Source organism: Schistocerca americana, chromosome 7 (assembly GCF_021461395.2).
Source record: "Schistocerca americana isolate TAMUIC-IGC-003095 chromosome 7, iqSchAmer2.1, whole genome shotgun sequence".
In the NCBI taxonomy this organism is placed as follows: Eukaryota; Metazoa; Arthropoda; class Insecta; order Orthoptera; family Acrididae; genus Schistocerca; species Schistocerca americana.
The window spans coordinates 357945077-357965746 of NC_060125.1; the positions used below are offsets into that span (position 1 = coordinate 357945077).

Below are 20670 nucleotides of genomic sequence, written 5' to 3' on the forward strand. Positions count from 1 at the left end.
TTCGGCTACGAAAGTCAGTATCGATGATGTTTCGTTGAATGGTTCCCACTCTGACACTTGTTGATGGTCCAGCATTGAAATCTGCAGCAGTTTGCGGAAAGGTTGCACTTTTGTCACGTGGAACGACTCTCTTCAGTCGTCCTTGGTCCAATTCTTTCAAGATATTTTTCCGGCCGCAGCGATATCGGAGATTTGATGTTTTACCGGATTCCTGATGTTCACGGTACACTCTTGAAATGGTCGTACGGGAAAATCCCACTTCATCGCTACCTCGGAGATGCTCCTCACATCGCTCGTGCGCCGACAATAACACAACGTTCAACTCACTTAAATCTTGATAACCTGTCATTGTAGTAGCAGTAACAGATCTAACAACTGCGCTAGACACTTGTTGTCCTATACAGGAGTTGCCGACAGCAGCGCCGTATACTTTATTATATTATACACTCCTGGAAATGAAAAAAAGAACACATTGACACCCGTGTGTCAGACCCACCATACTTGCTCCGGACACTGCGAGAGGGCTGTACAAGCAATGATCACACGCACGGCACAGCGGACACACCAGGAACCGCGGTGTTGGCCGTCGAATGGCGCTAGCTGCGCAGCATTTGTGCACCGCCGCCGTCAGTGTCAGCCAGTTTGCCGTGGCATACGGAGCTCCATCGCAGTCTTTAACACTGGTAGCATGCCGCGACAGCGTGGACGTGAACCGTATGTGCAGTTGACGGACTTTGAGCGAGGGCGTATAGTGGGCATGCGGGAGGCCGGGTGGACGTACCGCCGAATTGCTCAACACGTGGGGCGTGAGGTCTCCACAGTACATCGATGTTGTCGCCAGTGGTCGGCGGAAGGTGCACGTGCCCGTCGACCTGGGACCGGACCGCAGCGACGCTCGAATGCACGCCAAGACCGTAGGATCCTACGCAGTGCCGTAGGGGACCGCACCGCCACTTCCCAGCAAATTAGGGACACTGTTGCTCCTGGGGTATCGGCGAGGACCATTCGCAACCGTCTCCATGAAGCTGGGCTACGGTCCCGCACACCGTTAGGCCGTCTTCCGCTCACGCCCCAACATCGTGCAGCCCGCCTCCAGTGGTGTCGCGACAGGCGTGAATGGAGGGACGAATGGAGACGTGTCGTCTTCAGCGATGAGAGTCGCTTCTGCCTTGGTGCCAATGATGGTCGTATGCGTGTTTGGCGCCGTGCAGGTGAGCGCCACAATCAGTACTGCATACGACCGAGGCACACAGGGCCAACACCCGGCATCATGGTGTGGAGAGCGATCTCCTACACTGGCCGTACACCACTGGTGATCGTCGAGGGGACACTGAATAGTGCACGGTACATCCAAACCGTCATCGAACCCATCGTTCTACCATTCCTAGACCGGCAAGGGAACTTGCTGTTCCAACAGGACAATGCACGTCCGCATGTATCCCGTGCCACCCAACGTGCTCTAGAAGGTGTAAGTCAACTACCCTGGCCAGCAAGATCTCCGGATCTGTCCCCCATTGAGCATGTTTGGGACTGGATGAAGCGTCGTCTCACGCGGTCTGCACGTCCAGCACGAACGCTGGTCCAACTGAGGCGCCAGGTGGAAATGGCATGGCAAGTCGTTCCACAGGACTACATCCAGCATCTCTACGATCGTCTCCATGGGAGAATAGCAGCCTGCATTGCTGCGAAAGGTGGATATACACTGTACTAGTGCCGACATTGTGCATGCTCTGTTGCCTGTGTCTATGTGCCTGTGGTTCTGTCAGTGTGATCATGTGATGTATCTGACCCCAGGAATGTGTCAATAAAGTTTCCCCTTCCTGGGACAATGAATTCACGGTGTTCTTATTTCAATTTCCAGGAGTGTATATTACTTAGGGATCCAGAGGGAACGGTGATGTGTACGTGTACCTCACCCCTCATGGTAATGTACATGTGCGTCAGTGAAAAAGACCAATAAAAAGGTGTTAGCATGTGGACGTAATGTGCTGTTCCAGTCTCTTCTGTACCTAAGGTCCATCACCGTTCCCTTAATTCGGTGCTCTCCGATACACACGATCGAACAGCGGAGGAGTGGTACTCAAGCGTCAACTTTAGGTTACAATATCTCCGGATGTAATTAACATTTAACAATGCAACAGACGGCACTGATTGCGTATTTGTTTATATGTTCAGATGTGCTAACAAAACTAACGTAGTTCCATTTAAAAAAAACGTAGGTTTGTGTTAAAAAACATACTTCCGTGCATTTTTGTATGGTTTGTATTAACCAATTACACCAGCCCCTCTCCTCACGTTCGGTCTGTGGAATCGATTCGTCAGTATTTGATGTGGTTTACGAAATATATCCAGCGGTAATGACAGGTGACTCACCCTGTATAGTGAAGCCTATGCCAGTTACCAGTTTCTTTGGAGCTTCAGTATTCATTTTAACTGAAGACATTGAAATATCTCGAAAACTACACATCGGATCAAAAAAAGTTAAAATACCAATTTGTTTGTCTTGGAGGGGGACATCCAACGATACCACACTCGACCCGCCAAACCACGTCGTGCATGAGCGGCGGGGGGCAACTTTGAAATCTTCAATGGGAATCCCCGTTTTTTACTACAGATTACGATTCCACTGCAAAATTTACATTCCTTTTGTCTGAAGCATTTTCTTCGTTTCGCCACAGTTGGAACTGCAATCGGAGGAATAGAAATGGGTACACAGTCGTAATTTATGACATGCCACTCAATGGCCCTTGAATATCCAGTGGCACATCGAACCTCACATCCATGCTGCGAGGGTAGGACAGGTCAGTATTTCATAATTTCTAATTGGAAATCCCATTTTCAACGTTGTATGCATCCGACATATCGAACGGGGGACTGTGCGCCACCGTGGCCGTGTTGCGATTTACGACGTATCGTAACAGGCCGTATAAGGCGACCGGAGCTCACTTATCGTGCAGACGTAGAACAGATAGCGACTCTAAACTTTACAATACTTACACAGTGTTTATTCTCTGCACAACTACCTATCATTTGGAGAACGAACGTGCAAGTAGACAATGAATGTTGTGACCACAGAAGAAAAAATCGAAATGACCCTCATTTACGCAGACTGTAGAAAAAATGTTGAGGCTGCTGTTGCCTTGTATGCCGATCGTTTTCCAAAGACAGCTCGCTCTCGTTCGTTCTTATACAAGGTTGTGGACGCATGGTGGCAACATAAAGTCCGGCAACAGGAAACAATGCAAACGAATTACTGGAGAAGCTAACAAAATAATTGGACTAGTGACATTGCGCCACAACCCATGGATAAGCGCCAGACAATTACACCGCGATTCCGGTATGTCTGTAGGTAGTGTTGTCACAATACTGCATCGTCATGAGTATCATCCACACCACGAATTGCTACATCAATAAGTTCATGGCGCTGATTTCCATAACCGGTTTGTGTTTTGTGAAAGGGCAGGTCAACAAATGCAAACGACTCCCACATTGTTTGCCGAGGTACCATTTTCCGATGAGTCTACATTCACAAACCATGATTGCGTTACCCAGCATACCATCCATTACTGGAGTGTACACAATCCCTACTGGTTACGGCAAGTTGGCCATCAACGTCATTCTTCGGTTAACGTATGGCGTGACATCATGGGGAACAAATTCACTGGTCGATGGCACCTTGAATGTCATATGGTTTTCATTGGGCGCACAATAGTTTATTTCGTCATTTAATTAGATTCATTTCCTTTATTTCGTATTTTGCAGTTCCTGAAGTTTAAAATTTTATGTCATGTCGCTGTTCACATGGGAAACAAAGGGACAACCAACTGTCAGTTTCACTCAGCAGTTGAATACGGTGTCTAAAGTACACGTGACACGAGGAGAAAGTTTTGAAAACAAAATATTCAGTATTCACACATACAGACAATTATTACACAGAAAGCCTACAACGTTGCCAACAGAGGAGTACTCACAGTCGCTCTCCAGTCCCCATCCACTGACGGTCGTCTCAGCTCCGACGAACTTGTTGTTCAGTTCGCTGCTACTGGGCAGGTTCACAGCCTGGATGTATTCTGTAGGCAAAGAGGGGGTCTCATTGACTCAAATTGCAGTACACCTCACAAAGACGACAAGCAGCAGCAACAACTCTGCTTGTGATAATGTGTGGCAGGGGAGGAAAAACATGAAATATTATACAGTAAGAAGTATCCTTTTCGTGCATGCGCTGCTAGAAATTAGTCAATTGTTTCAAGAACGACTACACGCTACTGAGTTTATTCATCTGTCATTCGCGACTTCAGTGTGTGCCATTTTCTAATGGTAACTCAAATTAAAGTGAATTAACTGGTATCCTTTACTGTTAACAGGACATCGTCTTCGTGTCCAACAATATTTACGTAAGAACAACAGATGAAAAATCAATCATTCCCACGAGACATCAAGCTAACACAGTGTAACTCCTCCATTAGATTTGATAATGATCTCAGTTGAAGAAGAAAGTCCACAAGTTTGTTCAGATATGCCACATCCAACAGATGCCATTCCATGTTCGTCAGATCTCGTAAGGCTACCAAATTGCAGGGAATTTGAGCTCTACGTTTCGCCCGCTGTTTCAAATAGTAGTGGAGGTGAGGTAAGGACCCTGAGTATTCCTGAAACAGGAACGTATGTGTGCAGCCTAGTGAATAAGGCTGTTGTCATCTTGGAAGCAGGCCAGCAACTGGAAGCAGTTAATTCCATACATTATCTGGGAGTACGCATTAGAAGTGATTTAAAATGGAATGATCATATGAAGTTGATCGTCGGTAAAGCAGATGCCAGACTGAGATTCATTGGAAGAGTCCTAAGGAAATGCAATCCGAAAACAAAGGAAGTAGGTTACAGTACACTTGTTCGCCCACTGCTTGAATACTGCTCAGCAGTGTGGGATCCGTACCAGATAAGGTTGATAGAACAGATAGAGAAGATCCAACGGACAACAGCGCGCTTCGTTACAGGATCATTTAGTAATCGCGAAAACGTTACGGAGATGATAAATAAACTCCAGTGGAGGACTCTGCAGGAGAGATGCTCAGTAGCTCGGTACGGGCTTTTGTTGAAGTTTCGAGAACATACCTTCACCGAGGAGTCAAGCAGTATATTGCTCCCTCCTACGTATATCTCGCGAAGAGACCATGAGGATAAAATCAAAGAGATTAGAGCCCACACAGAGGCATACCGACAATCCTTCTTTCCACGAACAATGCGAGACTGGAATAGAAGGGAGAACCGATAGAGGTACTCAAGGTACCCTCCGCCACACACCGTCAGGTGGCTTGCGGAGTATGGATGTAGATGTAGAAGACCGGAGTGTCCACAGCACACTAACCATCAAGATGTCGAGGAAAGGATAACAGTTGTCACCGAGAATGTTGAAATAAACATTTTTGTTCGTGTTTACGGTAACCTGAAAGAGTTGGCCCCAGTCATAGTACGATAATCAACCCCAAAACATCACAGAACCATCTGTGGCCAGAACTGCATCCTGAAAACACACTGCAGGTTAAGGCCCACACTGGATCGTCGGTGCCGGCCGCTGTGACCGAGCGGTTCTAGGCGCTTCAGTCGGGCATGAATGTATGTGATGTCCTTAGGTCAGTCAGGTTTAAGTAGTTCTAAGTTCTAGGGGACTGAAGACCTCAGATGTTCAGTCCCATAGTGCAAGGAGCCATTTGAACAATTTTGAGCAAAAACATCGTCGGTGCGCTAGGCGCCCTACGTAATTTGAAAAGAGGCAAAATCGCAGTTCGTTGCAGCACACTACACACCTCCAGCCAACTACTGTACAGCTTCTGTATTGTTTGGCACGCTGAAGAGGTGCAGTATCATGTTCCACTGTGGACAGTCACCTATTGCGCGGTACCCGACTCCAGATGTCCTTTGCAAGCAGTTTCTTTCGCAGTGTTTGCTTTAAAATTGGTTGAGATGGGCCGGCATACATATAGAGCAGCAATTCTTGTCGGGTCTAAAACCGAATGTCACTGGCAAGGCATGACATTCGTCTCCGGTCCCTGTCGGTTAGGACGTTTTTGCGACCACTGTTCTTACTCGGTGTTTCGTGACCGTGTGCTGTACTCCATTCCATGTAGACACGTTGGATAGCCCGTGTAGATACACCAACAAATCGTGCAGCTTTATTCACGGTGTCATTCATGTCACATCTTGACGTCGACCCATCTTGCTGCACCGATTCCATGCACTCTACTTGCCTGTACACACTACCTCACTGCCGGAACTTGAGGCAGCAGTAGGTGGTCACACTACCACTTGTCACCAGTGCTACACTGTCTACAGCTCTCCGATGTGATTATGGCCGCACGACGGAAACTTACAGACTTTAAACGGAGAGTGATAGTTGGAGCTAGACGCATGGAACATTCCACTTCGGAAATCGTTAGGGAATTCAATATTCCGAGATCCACAGTGTCAAGAGTGGGCCGAGAATACCACTGACAACGCAGTGGCCTACGGCCTTCGCTTGACGACCGACAGCAGCAGCGTTTGCATAGATTTGTCTGTGCTAACAGACAAGCAACACTTAGGGAAGTAACAGCAGAAATCAATGTGGGACGTACGACGAACGTATCCGTTAGGACAGTTCGGCGAAACGTGGCGTTAATGGGCTATGGTAGCAGACGACCGACGCGAGTGCCTTTGCTAACAGCACATCACCTGCAGCGCCTCTCCTGCGCTCGGGACCATGTTTGTTGGACCCTAGACGACTGGTAAAATGTGGCCTCATCAGACGAGTCCCAATTTCAGTTGGTGAGAGCTGATGGTAGGGCTCGAAAGTGGCGCAGACGCCACGAAGCCCTGGATCCAAGTGGTCAACAAGGCACTGTGTCAATAGTGTGGGCTGTGTTTATATGGAATGAACTGGGTTCTCTGATCCAACTGAACCGATCATCGACTGAAAATAGTTATGTTCGGCTACTCGGAGACCAATTGCCGCCTTACGCGGACTTCATGTTCCCAAACAACGGTGCTCCATGTCACCGGGCCACAACTGTTGGCATTTAGTTTGAAGAAGATTCTGGATAATTCGTGCGAATGATTTCACCAACCTGGCCCGACATGAATCGTATGGAAGATGTATGGTACATAATCGAGAGGTTAGCTTGTGCACAAAATCCTGCAACAGCGGCACTTGCATAATTATGAATGGCTGTAGAGGCAGCATGGCTCAATATTTCTGCAGGGGACTTCTAACTACTTGTCGCGCCGGGATCCTGCACCATACCGGGCGTAAAGGAGGTCCGATACGAAATTAGGAGATATCCCACGAATTTTGTAATCTCAGTGTATTTTGTCCGCTGAGAATACTATAGAACTCAGGACTGTATAAGAGGAAAAAAAAAAAATAAGTAGTCATCAGCGTTATAATCGAGTGTAAAATAAAGTGTGTCTAAATGGAACATATCACATGATTTCTTGAACATTGTCAACTCTAAAATTCCGTTTTACTAGGCATATCCATTTGTTGCATTTGGCTCAAAGTCTTAAATGTATATTATACAACTGAAACAGCGGACCTCTCGCAACAACTGTCTATGATATAGATCATATAGCGTTCAGTGACGTGCGTTTGAACAGGGGCGCAATGGCAGATGCCGCTGTGCGGGTGCTCACCGTTGAAGGTGACGGCGCTGGGAAGCTGCACGAGGGCAATGTCGTTGAATGTCAAGATGTAGAGTTCGTGCACGATCTTCTCCGTGCTTGTCACCACCACCTGCTGCGCCTCGTCCTCGCGTATGTAGTAAGCGCCCAGGTGAACCTCGAACACCGTGCCCCTACAACAAAGCACAGACGACCAGCCTTAAGCACAATACGCCAGAGACAGATTAAGCAAAAATGGCGTACACTAGACAACTAGCTGTTAGTTCAGTCGTTCACTCATCGTATTCCGCAGATCCGAAGAAGGACAACATTCAGAGATATGGGACCATAAAGCATACACTGAAAAAAAATAAATAAATAAAAAAAAAATACAAGTAAAACACAGAACCTTAAACAATCGCTGCTTACTGGCGCTGTTATAATCAGAACCGTATTGACGTTAACACATCACTATACTCTATAGCCCAGGAAGCTCACGAATATCAGGGTCCAGATTATTCCGTCTGCAGATTATCTGGGCGCAGTTTGGTAGTTTTTGAAAAAAAAAAAAGAAGTATGAAGTACCTATACTATGTGATCAAAAGTATCTGGACGCCCTCAAAAACAGACGTTTTTCATAATAGGTCCATTTTGCTGCCACCTACTGCTAGGTTCTCCATACCAGCGACATCAATAGTCTTTAGACATCGTGAGAAAACAGAATGGGTCACTCCGCGGAACTCTCGGACTTCGAACGTGGTCAGGTGATTGGGTGTTACTTGTGTCATATGTCTGTACACGAGATTTCCACACTCCTAAAAATCCTTAGGTCCACTGTTTCCGATGTGACAGTGAAGTGGAAATTTGAAGGGACACTTACAGCACAAAAGCGTACAGGCTGACCTCGTCTCTTGACTGATGGAGACCGCCGACAGTTGAAAAGGGTCGTAATCTATAAAAGGCAAGACAGCTATCCAGACCACCACACAGGAATTCCAAACTACATCAGGATCCACTGCAAGTACTGCGACAGTTTGGCGAGAGGTGAGAAAACTAGGATTTCATGGTTGAGCCACACATTACGCCGGTAAATGCCAAACGACGCCTCGCTTGGTGTAAGGAGCGTAAACATAGGACGATTGAACAGTGGAAAAACGTTGTGGGAGTGACGAATCACGGTACACAATGTGGCGATCCGGTGGCAGGGTGTGGGTATGGCGAATGCCCGGTAAACACTATCTGCTAGCGTGTATAGTGTCAACAGTAAAATTTTGAGGCGGCGATTTTATGGTGTGGTCGTATTTTTCATGGAGGGGGCTTGTACCCCTTGTTGTTTTGCGCGGCACTATCACAGCACAGGCCTACATTGATGTTTTAAGCACCTTCTTGCTTCCCACAGTTGAAGTGCAATTCGGGGATGGCGATTGCATCTTTCAACACTATCGAGCACCTGTTCATAATGCATGGCCTGTGGCGGAGTGGTTACGCGACTCTAACATCCCTGTAATGGTCTGGCCTGCGCAAAGGCCTGACCTTAATCCTACAGAACACCTTTGGGATGTTTTGGAACGCCGACTTCGTGCCAGGCTTCACCGACCGACATCGATACCTTTGCTCAGTGCAGCACTCCGTGCCTTCCAGCACGTGATTAAACGTATGCCTGCGAGAATGGAAGCTGTCATCAAGGCAAAGGGTGGGCCAACACCATATTGAATTCCAGCATTACCGATGGAGTTCGTCACGAACTTTAAGTTATTTTCAGCCAGGTGTCCAGAAACTTTTGATCACATAGTGTATCTGTACCATGATAATTAACTAATTCGGTATGGAGATACGCACACCTTGAATTCTTGATGTTAGTTATTGAATTTTATTTTTGTGCAAAAAGCTATTTATATACCGTAATGGCGTCTCAAACAGTAAAATCTCTCTCCTCCTCTCACACGTCCTATCTGTCCAATTCCTTCACAAAGAGTCTTTACAGCAAAATCTTTGGTTGGGTAAGATACAGAGATGCGTGTATACCGCTCACCACAATGTCAGTTCGTCGCACCCAAATTAGAGTTTTGCATATGTTGGTACACCACACTACGTTACCAACCGACTAACCTGTTCATGGCTCGTGCTTGAGTTACAACTATCTAACAGCTTACAGGAGCAGTGGAAATATATTTTCAGTACTTCATATACAGTGATAATTGATTGAATTTAAAAATTTAATGTACTGTCATAGTCTATTCATCAAGATCTATAATCTTACGTTAAAAGTCTAATGCAATAAGTCAGGTACTACAGTTAGGAACTGTGTATATATCTCGAGGCAGTTTAGCTCACTACGTGTAATCTACCTAAAACATATGCACCTAGTGTTTGAGAATGGGAGCACTTCGTGTCTTCCAAAAAAACTTTGAAGATAATATCCGTCCTTTATGAAACTTTTTCTCGCTGACTCCCCCACAAAATGACGAAAGTAAAGGACTTTATCGCTTTCTACATTTTCGTTTTTGTTGCTGTAAATCTTCAGCATCTGGAGCGATGTTTTAATTTTTTACTTCTTTACTACTCGCTCTATCTGTAACAGACTATGCAAGCAGTATTCACACACACCACTAAATGTACGTTCAAAATTATTTCATTGTACGACTCATAATTTAGGATATAACGTCATAAACATTGAGATGCATGAAAAACTAAATTTTGCTTAAAATGGAGTGCAAAGTACCCATACTTTGTTCATCCAGTGTTTCATAATGAGAGCACTTAGCGACTTCCAAGAAATGTAATTTCAAACCGTTTCCGAACTTTTTCCCGCTTACATGCCCAACATCTAATATTTAACACATTAATGCATTTGTAATCAGGCATTTGAAGCTATATTATACATGGAAGTTCGATTTTTTAAAGACACAGAGTTTAGTGGTGGTCTTATAATTAGGAAAATCCCCATTCGAGATTGTTTAAAGAATCGATCTTTGGATGTACATTAAGTGGTGTATGCTCAAAAGTGTTGCGAATTGAGTTGGCAGTAAAGAAGTAATAAATTAAAACGCTATGTCTAATGTGGCAGTTTTTCTGCATGAGCAGCGAAAATGTAGTAAGCTATCAAGCTTTTTCCTTTCATCTTTTTGTGGGAGATGTCAGTGACAAATAGTTTCTAAATCGTTTGAAATCGAGTGTAAAGTTTGTTGGAAGTCGCTAAGTGCTCTCATTCTCAAATACTGGAGAAACATAGTCTGGATAAGATGTATACAGGCTTTCTAACTTTAATACTTTTCTCAACGTGTTAAACCTTTAACCTAAGATTATACCTCTTAATGAGTGTACTACGACGGAATTTTAAATTTCGAAATACCGTCAATAATAATATGAATTACTGAAGATCAAGAAGCAACTAGTTAGCCAACGTGCAACTGGAACTGTTCAGTGTGCACCATTTTATCTGGTTAGTGTGACTCATGTTACACCACTAAAAGGCGCTGCAGTCATGGACTGTGCTGCTGGTCCCGGCGGAGGTTCGAGTCCTCCCTCGGGCATGGGTGTGTGTGTTTGTCCTTAGGATAATTTAGATTAAGTAGTGTGTAAGCTTAGGGACTGATGATCTTAGCATTTAAGTCCCATAAGATTTCGCACACATTTGAACATTTTTGAACAAAAAGGCGTTGTCATCCCTGAAATACTTAACCTTTGTTTAGTGTTTCATCTCTAGGTAAATGTGGGAAATTCTCCTCTTGTAAAATATCTGCTGCCGATTTCCTATCTGTATATTTGCCTATCCCTTACCCTAGGAAATAAAGGTCTTTAATTTCCACTTCACTTAATATCGATAATAAACGAAAATAAAATTTAGGTATTTCTTCTAGGACGGCTGCCTTCAGAATGTTTGCTCTGTGTTGATACGAAATGAAAGCATACCGGTAAAATCGCATTGCTGATCGTACTTTTCTAACCTCCAACAGATCTCAATAATAATTTAGCTTCTAAGATTAACATTAACAGTATGTTAGCCTATTGTCAAACGTCTTGTTATTGTTGAAATTAAGGACGGTTTACATGTGCTAGGTCGGTACACATAAATGCTAACGTGGTGTACTGACGGTCGAAAAGAAATGATAAGTTAGAGAGAAATTAGTGGCGAGCGAGTCTGCAGTAAGACTTTCACAGGATTATGGGATGAGCAGGGAGGGAAGTTTTAACGCTGCTGAGGATGAGAACCATCGACAGCAAAAAAGAGAATGAGAAACAGAGCCAGAAAAAAGTGCAGTGATTGTTTCCCGAAAGTGGACGTTTAGCAAGCGATATGAAACACAATATAATGAATACCTGGATTGGATAAAAAGTAGGCAACAATGTTAACACTCGCATCAGCTTTTAATGACAAACATTCACATTACTACATGCCCTCAATATAATCGGCCTGCATCTCAATCACCTTCCCCAGACAGATAGATGGCGTAGTTTATCGTCAGCCCTTCCACCTCTGTCGACGTGTCGCAAGGGCGGCCCTGTGGCAGGGGTGATGTTTTCTCTTGTGCTGTAGCGTGTGCCACAAAGAGGTACCTTCATTTTGGCGAGCAGATCGTAATCGCATAGACTCATGTAGGATGAAGAAGGTGGATGTTCCACCCGCACGTATGTAAGAGCTCTTACACGGGGTTGATTGTGTGGTACCATGGATTGTCATGAAGGCAGATGGGTTGCAGTGCCAGAAGGCGCTGTCGCATTCTTCTCAGTGCTGGACGAAGATGGTATCGCAAGGAATTGCAGTAGTAGCCCGCTGTGACCATCGGATAGGATGTTTCAACTGGCTTCCCGCTCTTTCAGGCAGTAAACATTCGAGTGACTCAACATAGCCGTCGCCCGCTCACTGCGCCACTTCGATTGATCTGCTACCAGTAACAAACACCGCGCATGCAATTTGATACAAACCTTCATGTTTTGATAGTGTTGCCACTACTTTCTATCCAACCCATGTAAGTGTAATTTTCCTGGATGTGTTGTCTGTTTCCGGCAAGTAACTCCCAAGTAGTGTTGTGAACTTTCAAATGTGACATGTATGTTTTGTAAACACAGTAATGATCAGTTTCCGATGAAAAAATGTGTATTCCGTAGTAGCCGTGTATTTTGGTTATCCATGCAGTCGCAGCTTCACATGAACCTTCATACCATCTAAATTTAACCGAATTGTAGGAGAGAAAGCTGTGTCAATATTCTGCAAATCATTGAAAGCACATGGGAGACAGCACTAAACACTATACCACACAGAGTTTCCTTGCGTTCCATTCAAGTATGGAGTGCGGGGAGAGTGACTCAATGCCTCTGTGCACGATATATTTGCTTTAATATTGTCTTCTTAATCCTTTCGGGAACGATTCACAGGGATCTGTGATACATCGCTACATTCTCCACTCAATAATGGTTCTTGAAACTTTGAAAAGAGTCTTTCACGTTATAGTTGGCGTCTCTCTTCAGGTGTCTGGCGACAAATTTTTCGGCGTCTCCGCAATATTCACCTTTGAATCAGAAAATCCTGTGAGAGTTCTTGCTGCTCTCCTATGTCGTCATTTGCATGCAGGGTTTAGATTAGATTAGATTTACTTTCATTCAAATTGATCCATAGCGGTGAGGTACTCCAGGATGTAGAACTTGTCAGGAAAACAGTAATACATAACAAATATTAACAATTAAAACAAAAAAGCTAATGTACCTTCCACAGGTCCCAAATAGAATGATCATCATTTTTTTTAATGAACAGTATAAGAAAGAAACATTTTACAATACTCATTTGCTAAGTCGCATTAATGCACTGAATTCAAAATAAAAAAAATTGTAAAAAATTGTTTTTCTTATTTATAAGGTAATAAACATATAATAGAATTACAAAATGGTGCAGAAGTTAGATTGTAATATATATATATATATATATATATATAAATCAGTTGGTTCTACTGAGAAATTCGTCAATGGAGTAGAAGGAGTTGGCCACCAATAAATCCTTTAGGATTCTCTTAAACTGAATTTTATTGGATGTTAAGTTTTTATGGCTGCTGGAAAGTTATTGTAAATGTGTGTTCTTGAATAATGCACACATTTTTGTCAACAGTAAGTTACTTTAAATCCTTGTGAAGATTATTCTTATCTCTAGTATTGATTCCATGAACTGAGCTGTTGGTTTGAAAAAATGATATATTTTTAATGACAAATTTCATTAAGGAATAAATATATTGGAAAGGAGTAGTTAGTATCCCTAGTTCCCTAAACAGATCTCTGCAGGATGTTCTTGAGGTCACACCACATATAACTCTTATTGAACGTTTTTGTGTCTGAAAAGCTTTAGCTTGGCTGGATGAATTAGCCCAAAAAATAATTCCATATAACATTATGGAGTGAAAGTAAGCATAATATGCCGGCTTTTTCATTTTTATGTCCCCTATGTCTGACAGAATTTGCATTGCAAATAAAGATTTGTTTAGACACTTCAGCAGTTCTGTGGTGTGCTCCTCCCAGTTGAATTTATTATCAAGCTAAGAATTTAACACTGTCCACTTCTTATCTTCTTGTCATCATATGTTAGGCAGATACTGGTGGGACAGCCCTTAGAAGTTCTGAACTGCATGTAGTGTGTTTTTTCAAAGTTTAGCGACAGAGAATTGGCTAGGAACAGTGATTAATGTCCAGAAATGTTTTATTAGCCGATCTTTCTAAGACTGCACTTGATTTGCTATTTATTGCAACGTTTGTATCATTGGCAAACAAAACAATCTTGTCATCTAGTAATGTTACTGATGAAAGGTCATTGATATACACAAGAAAAAGTAAGGGCCCTAAGATGGAACCCTGTGGGACACCACATGTAATTAGTTCCCAGATGGATGATGCCTGATAGCTTAATACATGTTTCTTTTCTAATAACACCCTTTGTTTCCTACCAGAGATATAAGATTTGAACCATTTAGCAGCGTTACCTGTTACATCACAAAATTATAATTTACTTAAAGGATATTGTGATTTACATAGTCAAATATCTTTGACAGATCACAAATTATACCAGTTGCCTGAATTTTTTGTCTAATGAATGAAGTACATTTTCATCGTAAGTGTAGATAGCCTTCTCAATATCAGAACCCTTTAGGAATCTGTACTGCGGCTTTGACAGTATGTTATTTGTGATAAGATGGTTATAAAGCCCATTGTACATTACTTTTTCTAAAATTTTTGGGAATGCTGGCAAAAATGAAATTGGATGGAAACTTGAGACTATTTCTTTACTTCCCTTCTTAAACAGTGGCTTAACTTCAGCGTATTTCAACCATTCAGGAAATATTCCACTGATAAACGAAAGGTTACAAAGATAGTTTAATACGCTAGTTAACTCAGAATCATATTCTTTAATTAGCTTTGTTGATGTTTCATCATACCCATTAGATGTTTTTGATTTTAAAGATATTATGATGGACATTACTTCTGCTGGGGTAGTGGGGGTCAAATTCATATTATGGAAGTTACTTGAAATGTCTGATCTGAGGTATCCCACGGCAGCATCTACAGAACCTGACAACCCTATCTTTTCAGCAACCGTTACAAAATGTTCGATAAAAAGTTCTGCAACTCTATACCTGTCTGTCACCAATGTATCATTTACCCTTAATGCTATTTGACCGTCTTCATGTCTGGTTCTCCTCCTTCAGTATATTCCATACTGTCTTTATATTGTTATCTGATATGACTATCTTTTCCTTGTAATATATTTGCTTTGATGTCCGCATTACAGTCTTTAATATTTTGCAGGATTTCTTGCAGTGTGCTAGAACATCAACATCAGAACAGTATCGGATTGACAGATACAGTTTTCTTTTTGTTTTACGAGATAACTCAATTCTTTGAGTAATCCATGGTTTCTTTGTAGAATTTGCTTTAACCTTGGTTAGTTTTTGGGGAAAACAGTGTTCAGATAAGGTAAGCACTTTATTAGTAAAAGTGTTATTTTTTCATTCACATGATCACTGTAGGCATCACACACATGAATGTCTCTAAGGAGTGTCCTAAAATAATCAATTTTTGGCTTACTGATTAACCTCCTGAGTTCAGATTTAACAGATTTTATATCCTGTTCAGCATTACGATTTAATAGAAGGAACTACATGTCATGGTCTGAGAGGCCATTGACTGCTGCTTTTTTGTAGTATAATTTTGTTCATTGGACTTTTCTATAAAGATATTATCAATGGCTGTTTGTGAGCAATTGGCTACCCTAGTTGGTAACTTGACAGTGGTAATTAAGTTGAATCATAGCGTTACTAACTCAAATAAGTTCTTATTGGGAGAGTCTTTAAGGAAATCTACATTGAAGTCACCAGCAACCACAATTTCTTTGTTTTTGGTTGTTAAATGGGCCAATACAGCTTCACGGTGGTTTATGAACAAATTAAAGTTACTTGCAGGTGCTTGATATACACTTAATATTGTGAAGGTTTTCTTTTATGATGTTCTACTTCTGTTGCACATGCTTCCATATGCTGTTCTAGGCAACATTTATGAATGTCTATGATATTAAATTTATAACAGTTTCTGATGAATATGGCAACTCTTCCTTTCTCCATTTCTGCTTTACAAAAGTGAGATGCTAACCTAAATCCTGTAACACTTAAAAGTGCTATATCAATGGTCACATGATGTTCAGAAAGGCAGATTATGTCAGCTGCGTTTGAGGACTCTAATTCATTTATTCAGGTAATTAATTCATTAATTTTATTTCTCAGTCCTCGAATATTTTGATGCAATAAAGATAGCTGACATTTCATATTGCCTGAGTTAAAATTGAGTGGAGTTGAAATTTCTGCTGATTGTTGAAAATTCTTAACCAACAGCTGTTTATGCTGATGTAATAAACTAGAATTATGTATTTTGATTTCCTTCTCAAACTGAAGGTTTGTCTCAATCGTAAACTCTCTTAAAACTTAGTTTCTTTCTGTCCTCCCTACCCTAAAAAAGGGCCTTTCCTGAACCCTATAACCACTGGTATTTTATCATTCATGACAGTGCCTCACCACTTTAACTTTCCTGATATTTCCCCAGTCAGTTTACCCTTTCCTTTTTGTTGAGGTGAAGGCCATGCCTAGTACAATCCCACTTATTGAAAGAATCAACAGGAACCACACCAATGTGTGACCCTGCACACGACTTACCCAATCCCAAATTAGCTCCCCTGACAGAAGAGTTCAAATGAGGTCGGTCATGGCGCCAAAGAACAGATACAAACTCAACACTAGTATGCTTCGATGCTGATGCAATCTTTGCCAGGTGACACTCTATACTGTAACCAGGATCTCTGTCAGTACTATTACCTGGCCCACCCACTATAGCCACAGTGTCTTCCTTAGTGAAATCGTTGCAAAGTGATCCTAAATCCTCTGTCATCTGCTCCAGACCAGCACTAGGTTTAAACAAATTGGTGACCTGGTATTCTGATCCTAGTTCATCCTGCTAAAGTTGGCCAACACCTGTTCCATGGGAACTACCTAACAACAACACTTTCTTTCCCTTTACTGATTTCCCTACATTCTTACTTTAAATATGCTGCTGAAAGTTTTCCGTGCCCTGTCTACACCTGCAACTACTTGAGGCTCACCAGCTTCTAACTAAAGCAACACGTCAAATCTATTTTCCGTATTCACCACAAAGCTGTCAGACAAAGTTCTAGGCCTGTTCCTCCTGTTGCATGTTGCTACTTCCCACCTCTCTTTACCCTTCTCCCTCCTTAACCTGTCAAGATCTCCCCTGGCCTTATCTAATTCAGGCTGAGGGGCGGCAATTTTCCCCTCCTGTTCTAGTATCTTCCTATCTCTATTACATATCCTACAAAACCACTGATGAGCCTCATTTGCTTCCCCTATTCCCACGCCACTACAGTCACCCACATGGAAAAAACTACAGCACCGGTCACACCAAAGCCCCGACCTAAAAGTTCCACGGCAAGTCAAGCACTTTTCACTCATGATGAACGTTATAGTTTATTAGTAATGTCAGTTAAATTACAGATAAACACGAAAATATGATTCAACAAGTTTGGCATATAAGCAACTGTATGTAATCAAAAACAACAGTGCGAAGTTTCTGAAACAACAACTCAAACTTTACGCTATTTTTTGGAAATGTGAGTTAAATAATGAAGAGGTTCGCTACAATTAAATTGCTGGAGAGAGCAAGGAACAATTAAACGAAATTCTATAGATTTGCTGCGGCAAAACGTAAACAGAAAGTACGACTATAACCAGACTGTACTATCTTTTCACGTTTTCTGCTGTATTACATAAAGAAAAATGAACCTTTAATGTTGCGCTTAAAAAGCACACTAATACACCTATTTACCACGTAATCAAACCTAAAATAAATGTTATTATAATCCAAAATGAGTTATCTTTGCGAGAGCACCAAAACTTGCGCTATTCTCTTGGCTGCACAGCAGCCCTGTCTTCAAAAGCTTGTGCCCTTCATTGTATAAGTCCAATATTGCTGTTAGTCCCGTTTAACGTGGATTCAACAAGTTTGAGGAATATTCTGAGACGGATGTTTTAATGACAGTGTCCTTTGTAGAGTAACTGTATTGTTCCGTTATCCTACCATTGACTCCAGTTGTGATTCATGTACGTTGTAGCCATAGCATACTACTGATCCGCAGGTTATGAAGTTCACAACTTTATGCTTTTGAACAGTTGAAGATAGCTGCCGGTCTTTACACCAATGCGAAATATAATCAAAATCAGACTAAATATTTGCGCAATTTTTTAAAGAGTACTTCAGTATAGATAACTACAGCCCCTCAAAAAACTGCAACATCTACTGATGTTGTTTACCAAATCATTAACAAATAATATTAGCTATACCCGGTCACATGTTGGTGTGGCTCAGTGTGATTAAATGGGGAATAAAGAAAAGAGAAAGCACACCCTTCTAATACATACAACAATTAGATATACGTCCTACTCTCCTTCTCCCCCCTGTCCCTGTCTTTCTCCTCCTGCCTCCTTTCTTTGTCCAATTCCCTTTCTTTCCCACTCTTTTCGTCCATCACCTCCTCCCCTTACTTTCTCTTCTCTTTCCTCCCACTCGTCTTTCTCGCCAGTGAGATTCGTTTACCTCTTCTGTATAATCTGAAAGTGTTCAGATAGTATCTTTAAATTAAATGTATTCGCAATTGCGAATAATGACAACCATCAGTTGTAGAATGGAATGACGGAAATGAAAATTTTTGCAGGACCGGGACTCGAACTCAGATTTCCCTCGTATCGCGAGCGGTCGCCTTACTACTCGGCTATCCACCCACGACTCGCAGCGAGACCTGAACCTCCATATTTCGTCAATCATGCGTCTACGACATGGACTAGTGCATCCATAGTAATAATATCTTTCGACTCACCATGCAGAGGATCGTGATCGCACGTACCCGGTGATCAAAAAGTCAGTATAAAATTGAAAACTGAATAAATCACGGAATAATGTAGATGGAGAGGTACAGATTGACACACACGCTTGGAATGACATGGGGTTTTATTAGAGCCAAAAAATTACAAACGTTCAAAAAATGTCTGGCAGACGGCGCTTCATCTGATCAGAATAGTATAATTAGCATAAGAAAGTAAGACAAAGCAAAGATGATGTTCTTTACAGGAAATGCTCAATATGTCCACCATCATTCCTAAACAATAGCTGTAGTCGAGGAATAATGTTGTGAACAGCACTGTAAAGCATATCTGGAGTTATGGTGAGGCATTGGCGTCGGATGTTGTCTTTCGGCATCCATAGAGATGTCGGTTGATCACGATACCCCAAAGCCAATAATCGCACGGACTGAGGTCTGGGGACCTGGGAGGCCAAACATGACGAAAGTGGCGGCTGAGCACACGATCATCACCAAACGACGCGCGCATGAGATCTTTCACGCGTCTAGCAATACCTTTTTTTATTTTATTTTTTGGTTCTAATAAAACCCATGTCATTCCAAGCATGTGTGTCAATTTTTACCTCTCTATCTACATTATCCCGTGGTTTATTAAGTTTTCAAATTTATACTGACTTTTTGATCATCCGGTATGTTTGATTTAAGGGAAGCAGAAAGCTGGAAGTTGCCAACGGCCTTGCCGCAGTGGTAACACTGGTTCCCGTCAGATCACTGAACTTAAGCGCTGTCGGTCTGGGTTAGCCCTTGGATGGGTGACCATCCGGTCTGCCGAACGCTGTTGGCAAGCGGGGTGCACTCAGCCCTTGTGAGGCAAACTGAGCGGCTCCGGTCTCCGAAACTGACATACGATCGGGAGAGCGGTGTGATGACCACATGCCCCTCCACATCCGCATTCAGTGACGCTTGTGGGCCTTCATAGCCTGTTCCGGAGGAGTTTAATTTTAATTTAGAAAGCTGGAAATTGAGTTATCTGGTGCGCTGCAGCAAAGTTTTCTTATATAAACGAAGTCAAGGTGAATCCCATGCTGTTTCTTAGTTTATGCATAAAGAACTGAAAACCACAGGTTTTCGATTTGCATTTTGTTTTTCGCTACACAGTCGTTCTGAAACGAGTGCAATCAACTGGATGTCCCTTACGCGGCTTGTATGTCTCAACCAGTTATCCACTTGGGAAAAGGAAAGCTGCATTGTAACGGTAAATCGGAGTCACTTTTCGTTTTTGGTGAATCTCCAGATCATTGAGAGGTGAATGCTACGCTAAAAGAAAGAGTGAAAACACGTGATCCAGCTGAGATTCGAGCCTACAACTGTTCAAATTCAAGCCAGATGCAACTGGTCTGGGTGGACGTCGCATCACACCTCTTCGTGTTCATGGTCGAAAACTTCACTCAGTTTTTTTTTATATAGAACACGCTGTGCCACCATACCGGCGGACTGCTAGACCACCAGACCCTATGTGAATTGGGTCACGCTTTCCGCTCTCTCAAGTCACTGTTCCTCTTTTAGGTTATGGCTGCCGATCACTAGGTGGCAATGGCCTTGTTTTCACAACTTAACTTTAATTCATCATAATTCGGACAATT

General features: G+C 42.5%; 1 protein-coding gene across 1 annotated transcript in view; it reads right to left on the reverse strand.

Annotated features, from left to right (window-relative positions):
• The window catches only part of LOC124622544 (brachyurin-like), an 83463-nt gene that overhangs the window by 11249 nt on the left and 51544 nt on the right, over nucleotides 1–20670 (reverse strand). The window contains exons 4-5 of the mRNA XM_047148281.1: nucleotides 7666–7826; nucleotides 3972–4070 (exon numbers count right to left, since the gene is read on the reverse strand). Coding sequence (XP_047004237.1) covers nucleotides 3972–4070; nucleotides 7666–7826 — 260 coding nt within the window. The remainder of the gene's footprint in view (nucleotides 1–3971; nucleotides 4071–7665; nucleotides 7827–20670) is intronic.